This window comes from Cervus canadensis, chromosome 11 (genome assembly GCF_019320065.1).
Source record: "Cervus canadensis isolate Bull #8, Minnesota chromosome 11, ASM1932006v1, whole genome shotgun sequence".
Taxonomy (NCBI): Eukaryota; Metazoa; Chordata; class Mammalia; order Artiodactyla; family Cervidae; genus Cervus; species Cervus canadensis.
The window spans coordinates 37,425,121-37,442,382 of NC_057396.1; the positions used below are offsets into that span (position 1 = coordinate 37,425,121).

At 35.7% G+C, this 17,262-nt stretch overlaps 1 protein-coding gene and 1 non-coding gene across 5 annotated transcripts in view; one reads left to right on the forward strand and one right to left on the reverse strand.

The window, feature by feature from the left end:
• Window positions 1-1,571: 1,571 nt before the first annotated feature.
• Window positions 1,572-17,262, reverse strand: part of USP47 (ubiquitin specific peptidase 47) — a 100,051-nt gene continuing 84,360 nt past the window's right edge. For all 4 annotated transcript variants that reach the window (XM_043483018.1, XM_043483017.1, XM_043483016.1 and 1 more), the window contains 10 exons: window positions 15,408-15,527; window positions 12,898-13,675; window positions 7,948-8,123; window positions 7,517-7,597; window positions 5,855-5,970; window positions 5,376-5,494; window positions 3,501-3,631; window positions 3,165-3,212; window positions 2,948-3,078; window positions 1,572-2,133 (listed from right to left, as the gene is read on the reverse strand). In XM_043483018.1, the coding sequence (XP_043338953.1) occupies window positions 1,959-2,133; window positions 2,948-3,078; window positions 3,165-3,212; window positions 3,501-3,631; window positions 5,376-5,494; window positions 5,855-5,970; window positions 7,517-7,597; window positions 7,948-8,123; window positions 12,898-13,675; window positions 15,408-15,527 (1,875 nt within the window). In that variant the 3' untranslated portion in view covers window positions 1,572-1,958. The remainder of the gene's footprint in view (window positions 2,134-2,947; window positions 3,079-3,164; window positions 3,213-3,500; window positions 3,632-5,375; window positions 5,495-5,854; window positions 5,971-7,516; window positions 7,598-7,947; window positions 8,124-12,897; window positions 13,676-15,407; window positions 15,528-17,262) is intronic.
• TRNAS-ACU lies at window positions 8,842-8,913 on the forward strand. The gene has a single exon. It is a non-coding gene; the product is annotated as a tRNA-Ser (tRNA).

A 17,262-nucleotide genomic window follows, 5' to 3' on the forward strand; every position in this document is an offset into this window, starting at 1 on the left:
AACCAAACCAGGCCCCAAGCCCATTCTGTTAACAGTCTCCTCTGTTCCAGTCAGTCCTTCAAAGCTGAAACCACATTTACTAACCCCTGTATCCCAGGTAAGCAGGCCTGTACCAGAACCAAGTAGCCATCATGTTACACCAGAAAATCTAAGTGATCTGAAAGACAACTCATTACAAATGCTTAATGTTTTCCTCTGAGAATACCATCAAGTCTACTAATGCAAACCCAGAATAGTACTGCCATTCAATTTAGCAGACTGCTACATAGTCTATATGGAATAAAAATTAACCACAAAAATACCTTAGAAAAGATTTTTTCTCCCCCTTGTGGACACTTTTAAGATATTATGGAATTCTCAATCATTATATTCAAACTGCAACCAACATTTGTTAATACTATTTTTTAATTCTTTCTTAAAAGGGAAAAAAGGGTAAATTTTTGATTTTGAAATATTGACAGGATCCTCCAAAGTTAAATATTAACATCTTTTCACCTCTCTTACGAGAACTTTACTGTAAACATACATTATCACAGAATGAACTATTCAATATGTTACAAAATGTTATCCTGAAAGAAAACAAATCTCTTCTGAACCCAGATTCTTCATCCACAAAAGTTTAATGACTAAAATAACACCACAGAATGAACAAATGTTTTATTGGCATGTTCATTGTTGTAAACAGCATCTGGCATGAAAAAGTTTTACCAAAACCTTTTTATTGATTTTTATAAATTAGATGGCATTTTCAAAATTGACGTAGAATTGTGTTCACTGAATAGCTGTATTTAGCAAACTTGCTGATTCTAACAGACTCTGCAATGAAATCATGGTGACCGTATTAGCCTGTGCCATGACCTGACTTCCTAGCAAGTTTTATTCAACACGATGTTAAGACGTTTCCCCAAAGTTAAGCTACATGTAACTACGTGTCAACTCCAAAAATTAAACTGGGACTTACAAGGTTTTAGAAGATTCAAACTTGAAGTTAAACTTCAAAAATAAATGTACAAAAGGAAAAAAATGAAGCCACTGAACAGAAAAACCTCATTAACAAGGGCAAACACAATCGCATGGGACCCAGTGCTGAGGAACCTCACCGAGGGTTACGTTTACATAGACTGCTATACCTCTCAATGTACACAAATGTACATCATGAATGATACGTAAAAGGAATAACCATGGGAAATAGCTGAACTGCAATTATGATAACTCAATAGGATCAATTTTATTTACATGCTGAATGAACGAGTGAAACAAATTCTCTACATCCATAACTTACGTACAATCAGTTATAATTACAACATTGCAGCAATCTGAGCTGCCACCTGCTGGGAGCGGTCTAGGGAAATGTTTTGATGTTCCAGAATAATGTTCTTAATACTTTGCCAAAAATGAAAAAAATAAAAACACAACTTCACGATTCTTTACTGGGTTATGGCTGGTTCTAAGATTTTCTTTCTTCAGCTCCTGTTTTTGCTGCTTTCCAAGAGTCAACACACGTTGCATTTACTTCTGAATTGTCAATGAGGTAATGTGTGTATCAGTGAAATAAACAGAAAATTCATTCATTCATGGCCTTTGCACAGCTTTTATTATTAAGCTATGAGCATCCTGTTTGAGGCTGGTTTTACTAGCGGCTATGTGCACATCTGTCCGCAAGAAAAGAAGTTTACTCATTCCCCTTCCCACTTTTCTAGTAGCAGGTTTCACTTTCTGGTTTTTTTGCACATCCCTTTTCACTTTACAGTACATTTGACTATAGTGCACAACATGATTCCAAGTCAAAACAGTGGCCCACTGGGCACTGAGCTTCTGATTGGTGAAGGGCCATCCAATCAGTGCTGGTGTCACTGGGTTACCCCCTAACCATGTCCGGCCATCATGGCACTACACAGTAGCAGTGAACCGTCTAATTAAAACCAAAATCCCCCAGGGAAAATGCTACACTAGCAGAGTCAGTCTTGAGTTAGATCTTTATTTGGTGCTCCATCCAGATAAATTTTTAGTGCTTTCTCTTTCCGAGGTGAGTATGTTACACGATGTCCTGTTTTCTGGAGTCGACTGCTTTCTTTTTTCATCAGTTCATTTCTTTGCTCATCTGTCAACTCCATTAATTCTTCTGTTCTATCCCTACATTTAAAATATTAATGACACATTAGACCAGTATAGCCATCTGCCTCTTTTAATTTATGTTTAAAAGCTATAATGCTCCTCAATGAGAAAATAAAATCTGACTGTCACCACTTAAGTTATAGAACTTAAACTAAGATGTCCTAGATTTCTAATGTGTTATGTTAACACAGCACTCACTTCTAAAAATGGCATAGAATAATTTCCATGTTACTATTAGTATAATAATGGCTATCATTTATTGAACATCTATTTATAACAGCCATTGGGCCAGTTTTTTAAAATGCAGTATTTCAAATTCTCATAAAATCCTACAAGGCTGACGTTACTGATGCCATTTTACAGATGAGGACCTAGGTAAATGAATAACAAAGCTGAATGTGAATACATATCTGTCGGGCTCCTATGACTACTCTTTCTCCTCTCTCTATATATAACTACAGATCCAGTAGCCACTACCCATGTGTGTCTACTGAAGTATGTATGATCCAAATTGAGATGGGTGGCAAGTGTTATAAACACATAATATTTCTAAGACTACAAGGAAAATAATGCAAAATATCTTAGAAATGATTTTTATGTTTTTACATGTCATAATGATATTTTGGATATAGTTTAGAAATACTTATTAAAATAATGTTACCTTTCTACATTTAAAAATGTGGCTAACTAGAAATTTTAAAATGCAATATATGGCTTGTATTGTATTTCTACTGGTCAGGGCTATTCTATATTGTAACAATCATAAAGCTGTTTATGAAAAATAAGATGTACAACAAAAATGTGGTATCATTAGAAACATTGGGAATGTTACCTATAAAATATGACTGCACCATCATCACAGATATAAAGAGGCCAGACATTCAGGGTAGAAACTTTGGGATTCCAGTCCAAATCCTGATGAATATCAAGGACAGAAATATCACAGGGAAAAGTTCCTCTACCCTAAGGAAAAAACAATGAATGAATGTCACTGTTGGCCATGTTTACTTAGCACTAGTACCCAGATTTAAACACTCTTAGGGTCTTACCTTGGCAAACTCAATATCTTCTAAAGGAATTCCACTGATTTCATAAAGCTGTTAAGAGGAAACATTTTACATGAGTTCACCTAAAAACTAAGTTTGCTGAAACAAGTAATTTTCCTTTCACCTTGTGAACACAGAAATAGTTTTGATTTTTTTTCCAAAGTAACTTAAGTTTGATATAAAATTTTTTGAAAGCAGGTAGTAGAACTGTCTCTCCCGTCCACCTGCAAGTACCATGTCTCAAAATATCAATTTAGTTGGCACTCACTTCGTAGGGTCTCTCTTATGCAACACAGAGAAAAATGTATGTTAGTTCATTTTGTTTTAAAACGAGTTTACCTTCTCTCGCAACTCATCAACACTACTGCTTTCCAACACAACCTCCTGGAAGGGATCCAACTTCATCTCTGAAGGCCTCCACCGTCTTGACAAAACTGCAAGTTGTGACATGGATTTCATCTTCTCCACCCCTAAGAATATTCAAGAATAGGCCATCATTCTATTTACCCCTAAAGATTCATAATATGCCTTTTCTTATATTGCCTCGAAAACTAAAAGATTTCCTTCAAGCATTATTCTTAAAAAGTAGGCATAAAAGAAACCAGTTATCCCAAGGAGTTTTTCAGAATAAAATACTCTCTCTCCCCTCCAGTCTCAGAAGAGAATTTGTAACCCCGCAAGCTCTCCTTCCACCAGGACTCCTAATTTCACTCTCTTGTGAGTCTTGTTGGACACTGCTCGCCCAACTACTCTCATCTTTGGACCTCTAATCTTTGCTCCTCTGTTGGCTCCTACCATCCCACAATCTGAAATCATAATCAAACAGCCTTCATTTTATCTTCTTTTTTCACTCAAGCTATTATTAATCTTTCTCTTTTACTCCCAAACTTGCTGATTCTTCAAAACCCAGCTCAACTGTCACCTTTCTCTTTGATGTACACAAGAGCCAACTGCACTGATGTGTTTCTTAGCACCTATGATTTTGGGAATTACAGGTTTGTAGTTCTGGTTCTCCCATACACTGTGCATCTCGAGGGCAACCACTGGTCTTTATTTACTGTTGCAGCACCATGGGTCAGAATGTCTGGCAAATTACAGGCCAATGTTTCTTAGATTTAATCATATGACTTAAATCTTACTCAAGCACTTTGATGCTAAAATATATACTGAAATGATACTGATGCAAGGATCCACCATCCAGTGACATATTCTGGCTAATTCATCTCCGCCAATATATATTCCTTCCTAACAAGGGTGACGTCTATGTCCTTCATCTCTTCTTGGCCTACCCAGACACAGATACTCAGAGAATGAATAACTGGTAACACACATTGCTTTTCTAGGTCACTGTTACATGGTTATATGGGTTGAACTGTGTCCCCCACCAAAACATGTTGAACTCCTGAACTTCAGTACCTCAGAGTGTGACCTTATTTGGAATTTACAACAGTAATCAAGCTAAATGAGGTCAATTGAGGTGTACTAATCCAATATGACTAGTGTCCTTATAATATGGGAAACCAGGACCCAGATAGGAACTCCTCCATGGAGCACGCAGTGTGAAGATGAAGGCAGAGATCAGAACATTGTCAAGGCATCTATCTACAAGCCAAGGAACATGAGACTGCTGACAAACCACCACGAGGAGAGAGGCATGGAGCAGACTCTCCCTCACAGCCAACAGGAGGAACTAACCCTGACAACATCTTGATCTCAGATGGCCAGCCTCCAAAACTGTGAGAAAATAAATTTCTGTTGTTTAAGCCACCTAGTCTGCGGTACTCTGTGATAGCCTAGAAAACTAGTATTGTTATTGTTCTCAAAATTTCTGAAAAATTAATAGCACATCCTCAAAGCAAATAAGCCAAAATGAAAAGATACTAAAAAATAAACATGGCTAAGAAACTTTTACTTTCAATAAAAAGTACTAAAAATGCAACTTTGAAACTGCAACTTCCCTGAAAAGAGACTGAAAAACAAACAAGGCTAAGAAATTTTTACTTTCAGTAAAAAGTACTAAAAATACAACTGTACAACTGCAACTTCCCTGAAAGGAGGAATTCATATTCTTAAAATTAGAGAAAAGAAGAAATATTTAAAAGGCAAATGGGGCCCGGAGAAAAGATACAAGCAGCTCATTATTTGAGAAAAGCTACAGGCTTCTATTATTTCTAGAGAACTTCTGATATTTCTCCACAAAAATAATGATAATACCATCAAGAACTTCAAGGAAAACCTCCCAGTTGCTGGAAATATTAATATCTTCTTCATAAATATGATAATCCAAAAAGACAGTGCCAGGATTCTTCCATGTTTTTTTCCTTAGACGAAACCTACAAGTGTGATAAGATATTTTAAACTATGATACTCTGAAATTCTTAACTTAAAAAAAGCAACATGAATCTGACATCAAGGAAAAATGAAATGTTCAAATACAAAAGTCAAATGGTTATTCATTAAAATTTTGGGAAAATACAATGAAATGATTTCAAGATATCAAATTGAGTGTCCTGCAGAGGAAGCTCAGACCAATTCCTAAACAATTTGGTGAGTTCTAACATATTAACCTACAGTACAAAATTCTGAATGGTACAGGAATTTAAAATTCTTCGTTTTAGAAAATCATACTAATCCATGTCAATTGACCACACTGTCTTTCTTCAAACTGCGATGACACTGTAATTTTACTTTACCTGTCAATACTGAGCTCTAAACCACACTGCTCCCTGAGTTGAGGAATTAACTCCTCTTTTGATTGCCGTACAGTCATTCCTTTAGCAAAAACAGCATCTAGCAGAAACTTGCATGGCTAGGAATGTAAAGATAAACAATTACACCCTGAATTACACATTAAAATGAGGATCAACAGAACATTTTATTTGTACTTTATAGTGTGACAATTACTGGGACTGGGTTTAGGAGTCTGTCTTCCTAGATTTAAATCTTGGCTCCATTACTTACTAACTCTGTTATCGTGAGCAAGTTTACTTAACATTTCTGTGCCTCAGTTGTCTCATCTGTAAACTGGGGACAGTATCTTCCTCAGAGTCATTGTGAAGATTAGATATGATAACACATTCATATTTCTCTTCTTATAGTACAATGATCATCACTTTTATAGAGTAAAATGAGGGAAATGAATACTAATTTTTCAAATACATCCATTAATTGTCTCAAAAGAGATACAGAATCCACAAACCCCAAACTCAAAGATAAGTCAAAATGAGTGTAATGAATCACACGTAAGGGATGTAACTGATGCCTAATAAAATATTTGTTGAACAAATGAAGGCATTTTATGAAAACATTACCCGCTTATTTGCTATTTTTCACATCTGTCTAGGTCTTCATTGAGATGTTATAAATGTCTTAAAAATAGCATCTTTGTCTTATTCTTCTGGGTATTTACCACCATTTTAAATATCACAGGAACTAAGATATTTTATTACTCCCCTAGAACATAGTCTGTTTAGATTCTTAATACACCATTTAAGAGCAATATGAACTTGGGCATGTTACTTAACTTCTCTGCGCCTCTGTTTCTTAACCTATATAGTGAGAATAATAGTACTTTTATAATAGAGTTAACTGATGAGGATTAAAGGAGTTAATATTTGTAAGCACTCAGAGAACAAAGAGGCACTAAACATAACGCTAGTTAAAAAATGACTCTCTGAACTAAAAAAAGTATACACTCCACAGGTCAGCTGCCATCTTTCTGTATCATTATACAATCATTCCCAGAAAATAAGCACAAACAAATCCACTTTTAAAAAGCAGAAAATGTATGCCGTTCCAGTATTTGTAGCAACACTTTAGATCAGGGGGATGACAAAAATGGTCTGAGGGCCACGATCTGGTGCCTGTTTTTCTGAGTGACATTTTACTGCAAGGAAGTCACTACTGTTGGCTTATGTATTGCCTATGTCTGTTTCTGTGCTATAATGGCAGCACAGAGTAGTTGCAACAGACATAGTATGGCCTGCACAACTGAAACATTCCCTAAAAAGAAATATTCCTCCTGTGTGTTGTGCTGTGCTTAGCTGATCAGTTGTGTCTGACTCTTTGCAACCCCTTAGACTGTAACCTGCCAGGCTCCTCTGTCCATGGGGATTCTCCAGGCAAAAACACTGGAGTGGGTTGCCATGCCCTCCTCCAGGGGATCTTCACAACCCAGGGATCAAACCCAGGTCTCCCACATTGCAGGTGGGTTCTTTACCGTTTGAGCCACAGGGAAAGCCCTTTCCTTCTTTAGAGAGACAAAAAGAAATGTCTAGTAATAATAAATCTGTACACTGCATGTTTTTAATAACTACCCAAAGTGACCTTACATTGCTTGTAAGGATGTTACTTACCTCTTGTTCATTGACTAGAAGCTGGTACACTTTAACTCTGTATTCTCCTTTTTTAAGTGCTCTTCCCAGTCTAATTGTAATCTATAAATTAAACACACTTTTTAAAAGATGTACTGTCTCAGTAGAATAAACTACCCTTTCTCACCCCAACTGTTTAGGATTCTCCCCCCAATTCTCTAGATTCTGGGCTGTTTGAGAACAGGTATATCTTTTACCTCTGATTCACCAATGCCTAGAATAGTAACTGACACACAGTTAACATTTAACAAATGTTTGTTAGATGAATGGAGAAAACAGTAACAAAAAAACCCAATAATCAGTAAATAATCCTTTTAGGGTATCTATTTCACCTTACTTGGAAGTAGTATAAGATGTTCCCAAATCTATCATTTAAAACAGACTCTAATTATTCAGAATTATTTTTTATCAACCTTATTGTCATCTGAAAACGATGAAAGTGTCTCATTCAGCCGGACGCTCTCAAACTCTTGATTGCTGGCGTACACGCGAAAGACCTTGAAGTGAGAGGACAAAACTCCAACAAAGGGCTCTAAGTGTTGTTTGAAAGTGGCCAGAGTAATTCTTTTGTCAACATGCACCATCAACCCTAAGCACACAGACACACACAAAAAAACAGAAACAAAAATGTAAAAGAAACCTCCTAAGAGTAGAAATAGAGCAGACTATAGATTGCCAACCACACTGTGAGCAGGAGAGAGCACCCCTTTTCAGTTATTTGACTTTCAGCTAACGTACTACATTCAATGGACATGGACACAGAGCATATGCTACGTATAATCCGACAGCTTTAAATATTCTGAGATGTTTGCTTACTCATTTTGGTCACTAATTTAAAAATCAAACTTTCAGGAACTTTTTTCAAATCCATACATTTCTAGGCCTACACAGCAGCAGGGCAGGCTCCGGCTGCGTTTCACCCCTGCCTCTTCTGCGTCCTTACTGGCTGTCAAGGCACAGAGCAAGTCACCAGCCTACGTACCTGCATTTTGTCATTTGAAAAATGGAGATAATAACAGTACTGATCTCATAGTATCTTACTGTCAATTCAGTGAGGTTAATAAGTTAAGCATGCTTTTAGAATAGTTTCATAATAGTAATAACCTCAAAATCTAATTTTTTAGATTTACTAATAAATTAGTAAATCTAGTTCTGGGATTTCTACTAAAAATGTCAAGACTAGCATACAAAGATGTCTGTCTTATCCTGTGGTTGGCTGGACTATAACAGAAACACCTACATGGATCAGAAACTCCCAACCTCCTCTAAGCTTCAATTTAAGCTCTCTTTGCATTATAATATGGACTTCCCTGGTGGCTCAGATGGTAAAGTGTCTGCCTACTACGCAGAAGACCCGGGTTCAATCCCTGGGTTGGGAAGATCTCCTGGAGAAGGAAATTGCAACCCACTCCAGTATTCTTGCCTGGAAAATTCCATGGACAGAGGAGCCTGGTAGGCTACAGTCCATGAGGTCACAAAGAGTCAGACGACTGAGCGACTTCGCTTTCACTTTCTTTTGCATTATAATAGGATTATCTTTGATGTGCTTTCATTTTTCTAATGCTTATTATTTTAATCTTTGTCCTTTATTTTATAAGCCACTCATGATGATACTTTTGGAATATACTCTTGACAATACTTCTGGAATATATTTCTTACGCTGATCTTCATATTCTATTAAAGAGTAAAAACATCACTAGTTATCTCTTTCTTTTATAAGACAGTGCCAAATGCAAAAGCTGCCATAGAGTCTCAGGCTCATGCAGCCCTAAGGCTCTCTGTAGGGCAGACCACACGTTTTCTGTGAAATTTACATGAAAGGTCAAGGATGAAACCTTTATATAGTCTCGGTTTCCATTTCCAAGTCATCCCAACTAGGACTGATGAATTTTTCTGAATGGATTTTTCAAATAATGTCTATTTACTACTTCCCCAGTTATAAAATACTGGTTCACTAGAGAAAATGTGATAAGTATGAATTAGCAGAAAACATACAGTGATGAACTTTATTTACTGTATATACCTTCTGAGGCAGTATATCTTTTACTTTGTTTAAAATGTCTATTTCTAAGCTTTAAGGAATGTCCCTACATATTAGCAATCTAGCTTTTGGCAAAGAAACCTCTATTTATTAACCAGAGAGGGGTTAAATTTCTTGAGAAGGGAGTAATGAAAAAACTTCTTGATTAGAAATGAGCAGCGTATGGCTGGATTTCAGTTTTGCCACATTGGTCTGATAAATGGCTATAGGTACTTATCCAATCTCTGAGCCTTAGTTTCCTCATGGGATTATTACCCAGTCTCATTGACTATTGTTCAACAAATGTAGTACATTCTAAGGCATTACTCAAACAAAAGCTATCACTGCCATTTTGGTTTCTCTCGTAACTCCTAGTAATGCTGTATCACAGAAAGACATGAATGTTCGTTGGTTATTGATATAGTCCAATATGGTGATTAGAACCAAGTGTTCTGGAGTTAGATGGCCTGGCTGGAATGAAGTTCTTGTTCCCCTTCACATATTAGATTTGTGACTTTGACTAATTTCTCTGAACTTCAGTGATCTCTATTATAAAAAAGATAACAATCTTTATATCTCATAATGTGTTTTTAGGTCAATACATGCAAAATGCTTAACACAGCACTGACAAAGTGTTAACTGATGAGCTATAATCATTTAGTGGTTTTACAGAACACCATCATATCAATTTTCCTATCTATGCCTTCATACAGAAGAGTTCAGTCTCTTCACAGCTGCAACGTTACAGTGCCCTCAAAAGCTTTCTTTTCTCATTCTTTTATGTATTTCTTGAAAGAGGCGGTAACCAAAATTGTACAAAGAAGTTTCAGTGCAAATACATGACCATTTTTATTTCTCTGGTCTTCCTATTTATACCCTACCGCCTGCAGATTACAACTAGGTCACACTGGGACAGTATTTTCAAAGAGGTCTATAAGTACTCCCTGAAATAATTCCTGGATTATAACTAACTGCTTCAGGACCATCATTTTAAGTGTTATTGGTTATTACCTAAATGAATTGCCTATACAGTGCAGGGCATACCACTCTTCAGGTATCAAATTCTCCATTTACCCATTCTACCTTGCCATTTCATCATTCTAAAGAATCTGTATTGTTACTTGTCATCCACATTTCCCAAGCACCTACTTTCAGATCCCTGTGTAACCTGACGAAGCAGTCGTAGTACCAACTCCTGAAACACCTGGCTGCTGGCTATCACCCCCATTCCCTGTCCCCTAAGCCAGTTTGTTAAACATGGAAAGACACTTTGCAGGGTTTTCACCTTTTCTTCTCAAACAACCTTCTGTATAGCTTCTGAACACTTAAGATGATTTCTCTTCATCACATGTTTTACTATATCCATGAATGCTAGTAAATTAGCCCACAATGTATTTCTAAAAAGGTTAAAATGGTCAGCAGGCTCCTTTGCAAAGATTCCATTAACCGTTTTAAGATGGAAATGAGACCCTTCAAACTATAATTCTAAATATCCCCACTGAATCCTTCCTACAGTTGAATGTAGTCAAATTTCCAGTACATCATTCAAAAACAAACTCCTTGAAAGAAATTTCTAACCTTTTCCCAAAGAGAAGCTATTTTTAATTTCTGCAGTGCTCTTGAAGGGTTGAGAATGATAAGAAAGCAGTGTAGGTACTAGCTATCTTTACTGTGATGTGAGAAAAGAAACAGTGGTTAGCAGTGAGAAGGCGGAGAAATGAGTACCAGGCTTGCAACTGGGATACTTGAATCTGATCCCAGCAGTGTGACCTACTAACTGTGTGACCTCAGGCAAATTATTTAACCTGTATGAGCCAGTTTCTTCATCTGTGAGTTATGTTTAACAATATCAATTTCACACAGCTGCTGAGAACTAAATAAAATAACATGTTAATGAGAGCTGTAAGAAAAGAAAAAAAAAAAACCCATGAAAATTTAAATAAAGTATTACTATAATAGAGTTTCTCTGTCTCCATTTTAATCTACCAATCCACATTTTCCCACTTGAGTTTCTGTAAGACATAGGTATGGATGTCAAATAATTATGCTGTTTTTGAACCTACTTAAAAACAAAAACTTATGTATTTTTACTACTGATTTCATAATTTCTATCACTTCCTTTTAAAAGATCCAATTTTGAGACTATAAGCATCATAGCATTTAACTAATATAGTGGTTTTTCTGTGCACCTTCTCCCCATGAGATGAAGCATAATGCTGCACTTTAATCATCCCTACTTCTAACAAATACATAGGGCCTAGTTACAGCTTATATTCAGGAAATAATAGTTGTGAAGGTATACAAATGGAGAGATGAAGAGTGGGACTCTCTTACAAAGTAATAGGAGCAAGTGCATTCATACCAGAGCTTTAACCTTTAGTAATGGTCCCACTAGTTACTAGCCACATATGTATTTTTGGGAAAGTCATTCACCCTCTATGAGTTTCAGCTTTCTCATCAGAGGATATCAATGTCTATTTTATTAATCTCAGAGAAGCTTCAAATGAGAACAAAGAAGTGTCTTGAAAACTAAAATATAAAAATATAAGGGGTAATATTAATATTTGCCTTTCAGACTAATGCAAAGTATTTAGGTTTTCAGATATTTCCCTTTTATACTTGAAGAAATATTTTGTATCTTGCACCTGTTTGTCCTGCTAATTCTCTGGCTGGTTTTAGTTTGATATTTTATGAATTCTTTTATTGAGTCTCATACAATGTTATGTTTTTGTTGTTGTTTGTCCAAGTGCCCAAATCACTTCCATTCTGAGATTATACAATTCAGCACTTCTAGTTTATATGCCTGAGGCTTCCTTCAAAGAAATGTGGGGGAAAAGGTCCTTTTCTTTCTCTGACTTTCCCAGTTAGTTATGTACTTTTTAGGGCGTGTAGGAATGGTGTACCTTGGAGTAGGTGATGGAGGAAAGGGAAGGAATGCACAAATTAAAAATTTTTCTAGGCACCGAATAAAAAATTTTCTAAAGTACCTGGCCTTTTTTTGTATATTATTTGCTATTTAAACTATTTCTTTTCCTTTTTAAAATTTTGTACTGTTATTATACTTCTTTCCTTTAAAAATATTCTTAATTTCTTTCTTTTTAAAAATCATCTCACCAGAGTCTGGACATCATTCCAGCACAGGTCTAAGAACACTGCTCACTACAACTGCATCAAAAATGAAAGCAAAGAAGATAGTGGATAATCTTATAATCCAGGACGCTACAGATAATCTTAGGACAAAGCATCTCTCTTAGCTGATTCTTCTCAACTAAAAATTTAAATGAACTGATAAAAAAGAATTGAGGCTGTTTCAAGAAGCAGCCTTTTTCTTTAAAGTACATACATTTATGTCCTTCCCCAGAACCTTCATCTGCAGCATAGGGCTCTGCTTTGAAATACATGTACTGTATTTCTCCCCTACTCTTGCCACTCTCATCATATTCACTGTCCGTTCCAGAGTCTTCTTCTGCTGTATCCCATGTCTCCTTTTTCCCTTCGTTTGCTTTAGTTCTTCTACTACTCGTGATGCTGTGAGAGTCAAGTCCATTAGCCAAAGGGATCTGAGCATTATCTGCATTGCACAAAGTATCACTGCTATGACTAGAGCTAAGAATATCACTGTCCACTGAACTTGTACTCCTGTCATTATTCACATCTGAATCTGATCGCTCTTCAGATTGAAAATGTTCAGGATCAGAAGTCTGCATATGCTGTTCAAGTTCTCTATTATCCACTGAGGCTGAGGAGTCCCTCTCATTGAGAGGTGATTCAATGTTTTCGAAGTCACTTGTCTCAGTACTCTTGCTGCTGTCCCCATTATCTCCCTCCTGCTGCTGCTGCAGTGACAAGCTTTTGAGTTTTTCAGTGCTTTCTTCTAGAATAGCTTCCACAGACTTTAGGCTCCCTGCAGGTCCTTTGACTCTTTCACAGTCATCATCCACGTTCCCAGAGTCACCCCCAGCTTTCTGGTATGCTGTCCTTTTGGAGTAAGATCCTGGAGACTGTTCAGGTAGCAAAACAAATAATCTGATTGTATTTGCATGCCGATCCAGGAGTTTCCATAAATGAGAGTCTGTAAAGGCCATCTGGTAATCCAAAGTCTCAGAACTTTCAACAAACACCTAAACAGTAAGTTAAAGAGTTACATTACACCATTAATTTTGGGGACAATCTCATTCACTGTAAGAATAGTATCACATCAATATAAGACAGTGCACAATAGATTATAAAATTTGAGATGATAATGTTTCTAAAGGGCATATATATATATATCATTTTTGGAGACTAATAAACTTTATGTTCATATCTCCTTGTAACTGGCCATAAACTGTGCTAAGATAGATGGGGCACACACATGTGTGTGTGCCTGCCAAATCTCTTGCTTACTGGAACATTCATAAAAACATCTTGGTAACGCAACACCAAAATCCAAGTTCTATAAAAAATTTTATGGACAAACGACTTGATTCTATAGCAAATAAACTGCAAGGAAACAAACATAAAGGGAAAGCTTTAGACTAAAATAAACTTAAGAGATATTAAGGACTTTATTCAGATTCTGATTTGAGCAAATTTCACTGAAAAAAATTTTTTAAGATAATCAGGGAAATCTGAACACTGACTAGATACTGGTTAATACTAAGGCATTTCTGTTAATTTTTTAGGTATAACAATGTAATTGTGGTTATGTTTTTAAAAGAGTTCTCATCTTATAGATATATATACTCATTGCTTATAGATGAAATGATATGATGCTGGGGATGTTTCTGAAATAATCTAGGGGAAGTAGTTAGTTAAATATAGATGAATCAAGACTTAATAATTATAGAAGCTGGGTGATAAGTACATAAGGGTTCATTATACTATTTTCTGCACTTCTGCGTATGTTTGAAATTTTCTATAATAAAATTTTAAAAAGTGAAATGCATATATATATATATATCTGGCAATTATGAATAGCATTTTGAATTTTGTATAAATGTTATTCAATAAATGTTATAAATGAGGGCTATAAGCTAACCATTTAAGGAAAAAAATTAAGTTAGATCCTTCCCACTCCTTGCCCTAAAACAGTATTAGGGTAGATTAGAGATTTTAATGTTATATACAAATACCACACAGAAGTACTGGAAGAAACTACAGGTGAATAAAAATTACACGTCAAAATTGATAAAACAACATATAAAAAAAGAGCTAGATGTTACAAAAGATCAATCTTTCCTAAGATCAGAGAGACTGGAAATGGTGAGAAATAGAAGATGGTAATTAAGGAAACTTTGCTACAGTTTATCCAGAGTAAACCAATAGCATTAAGAATAAAAACACATGAAAAATGATATGATGGAAACATAATGATACCAAGAGATGCCACAAAAAGACCAACATGAACTTTCTCTTTCCTTCTAGAGATAGGGAATAACAAAGGGAATAACAAATAGCAAAGGGAATAACATGGAGTGAACCCACGGTAAGAATTGTCTGTACTCTAGGCATGCTTCAGACTCACCATGAAGTACCGCTTTATGCGAGAAGCTCAAGAATGAACAAAATTCAGAGGACATAATCATTGTGACCAGAACTAGTCAGCAAGGTTCCACCAGAGAGGCAGGACTAATCGGGGGCTTGAAAAATAAATGTAGGGAGATGGGGGAAAACACTACATATTGGGGCGGCACATGAACAAGGCAAAGAGGAGAACCAGCAAGATTCACTTAGATAAGACAAAGAAGCATGACCTGACTTGACTATAAAGATAGGTAATTACTGGAAGAATGTGAGAATTTAAAAGGTAAAATTTCAGACAAATGGTGAAGACCAGTATAGAAAACAGTAATGGAAAAATAAAAGACATACCTTGTTACTTCTAAAAAACCCTTCAAGTTTCAGGGTTTTACTGGGCACAGTGAGAAGGCGCAAATCATTGTAGCAGCGTTCCAGCACTATTCTCATTGTTTCAGCAGGTAAATGGATGGCCTAAAATGAAAGTGATTTAATTAAAAAGTACTTTTTAAAAATAATTATGCTTGACTTGGAAATATGGGAAAATAAGACAATGCCGAGTTCTTCTTAGAAACATCAGAAAGAAAATTAAGAGAAAAATAATCTTACTAGAGATTTACAAATTTAAAAAAACATCATTAGTCCTATCCACTAATTAGGCTGTAAAGAACAGAAAATCACTTATAAATGTATGCTCTGAAACTATTTTAAAAGTAACAATTACTCACTACAAGTTCTATTTCTCCCAAACTCATGAAGTAAATGAGGTGATGATTCCACAGAAACTGAGTAACTGACTGTGAGAACTGATGTCAAACCACTTAACTTCTTGACTTTTGATCAGATCTTCTGTATTGTGTTAATACTTCTACTAAATCAATTTTTTTTCTGTGTAAAATGAGATTAAATTAGTAGGTAAATTTTAAAATTCTTCTAAAATTCCATGTCCTTAATTTTTGGTGTCACTTAAGAAATTTCTCATGAAATGAGCAAATAAAAATAATTTACATTTTACAAAACTTCACTTGTATAGTTAATGATGACTAATTCTGAGGCATCCTAGTTATAAACACTAAATTTCTTGGCATCCGTTTTCTGACTGTCTTTATACTTTATAGACGTATTTTTCCCCAACAAAATTATAAGCTTCTTCAGGGAAGAAAATGCATGTGTTTCTTTTGTATTCTACCTCAGTGCTCGTATTCTAGATTAAACTATAAAACAGAGCAGTTAATCATAAACTATGACTTCAAAGTATGATTTGTTTCCTCTGATTATTACTGTGGCAAAAGTGTTGGAAGTATTTTAACATAGTAATAATCCATAACTAACTTCTATATAATACTTCACTTTTTCACAAAAAGAGCATTTATTTATTTTACTCATGTTCACAACAACTCTGTTAAAATAGACATTAAAAAATTCCAGATGAGATAAAAGACAACACTACCATAAAATGACTAACTAGAAATGACTGGCTGAAAGTTTTTTGACTTGTGATTTCTGAACAATTTCCACCACACCAAAGGACCCTAAGTTGGGTTAATTTTGCCTATATTTGTGTGCTCAATGTTCTACAGAGTACGACACCCCTGAAAGGATTATAATCTTTTCTCTGGAGTGAAACAGTTTTTCTATTCAAGGAAATCTGAATGTTTCATCATCATGTTTTTCCAGTTCAAAAATTCTGAATGAGCCTATGCTCTTTACTATTAGCTCACATAATGTGACTGATAGCAGCTTACTCTTCTACTACTTATTCATTTATCACTATCTTTCTGGTTACCCCAATGTGAAACTCCTCAGGTCTTCTGTGCTCCTGCCTTGCCCTAATATTTAGCAATTCCAAGTGCTGCCAATTTTATTTATAGATTCACTCTTACAATCTCCACTCTTTTCATTTCTGGTCTTGTGTCTTCACCTAAATTACTTCAACAACCTCATCTATTAATAATGTTCCTGACTCCTCCCTCAGTCCATTGGGAACACGAGTCTGGAATTGCCCGAACTGCCACACTACAGCATAGCTCTCATATCATAACACTGCTGTACTTAGAAAAACAACCAACCAACCAACCTACTTCCTACTGCTTACACTAAACAGAGTCCAAACTTTTCTGTTTACATTTAAAAACCTGCCATGAGATAAAGTGAACTTATGTTTCCAGGCATGTACTTTACAATGATCCAGCCAAACACACATGTCATT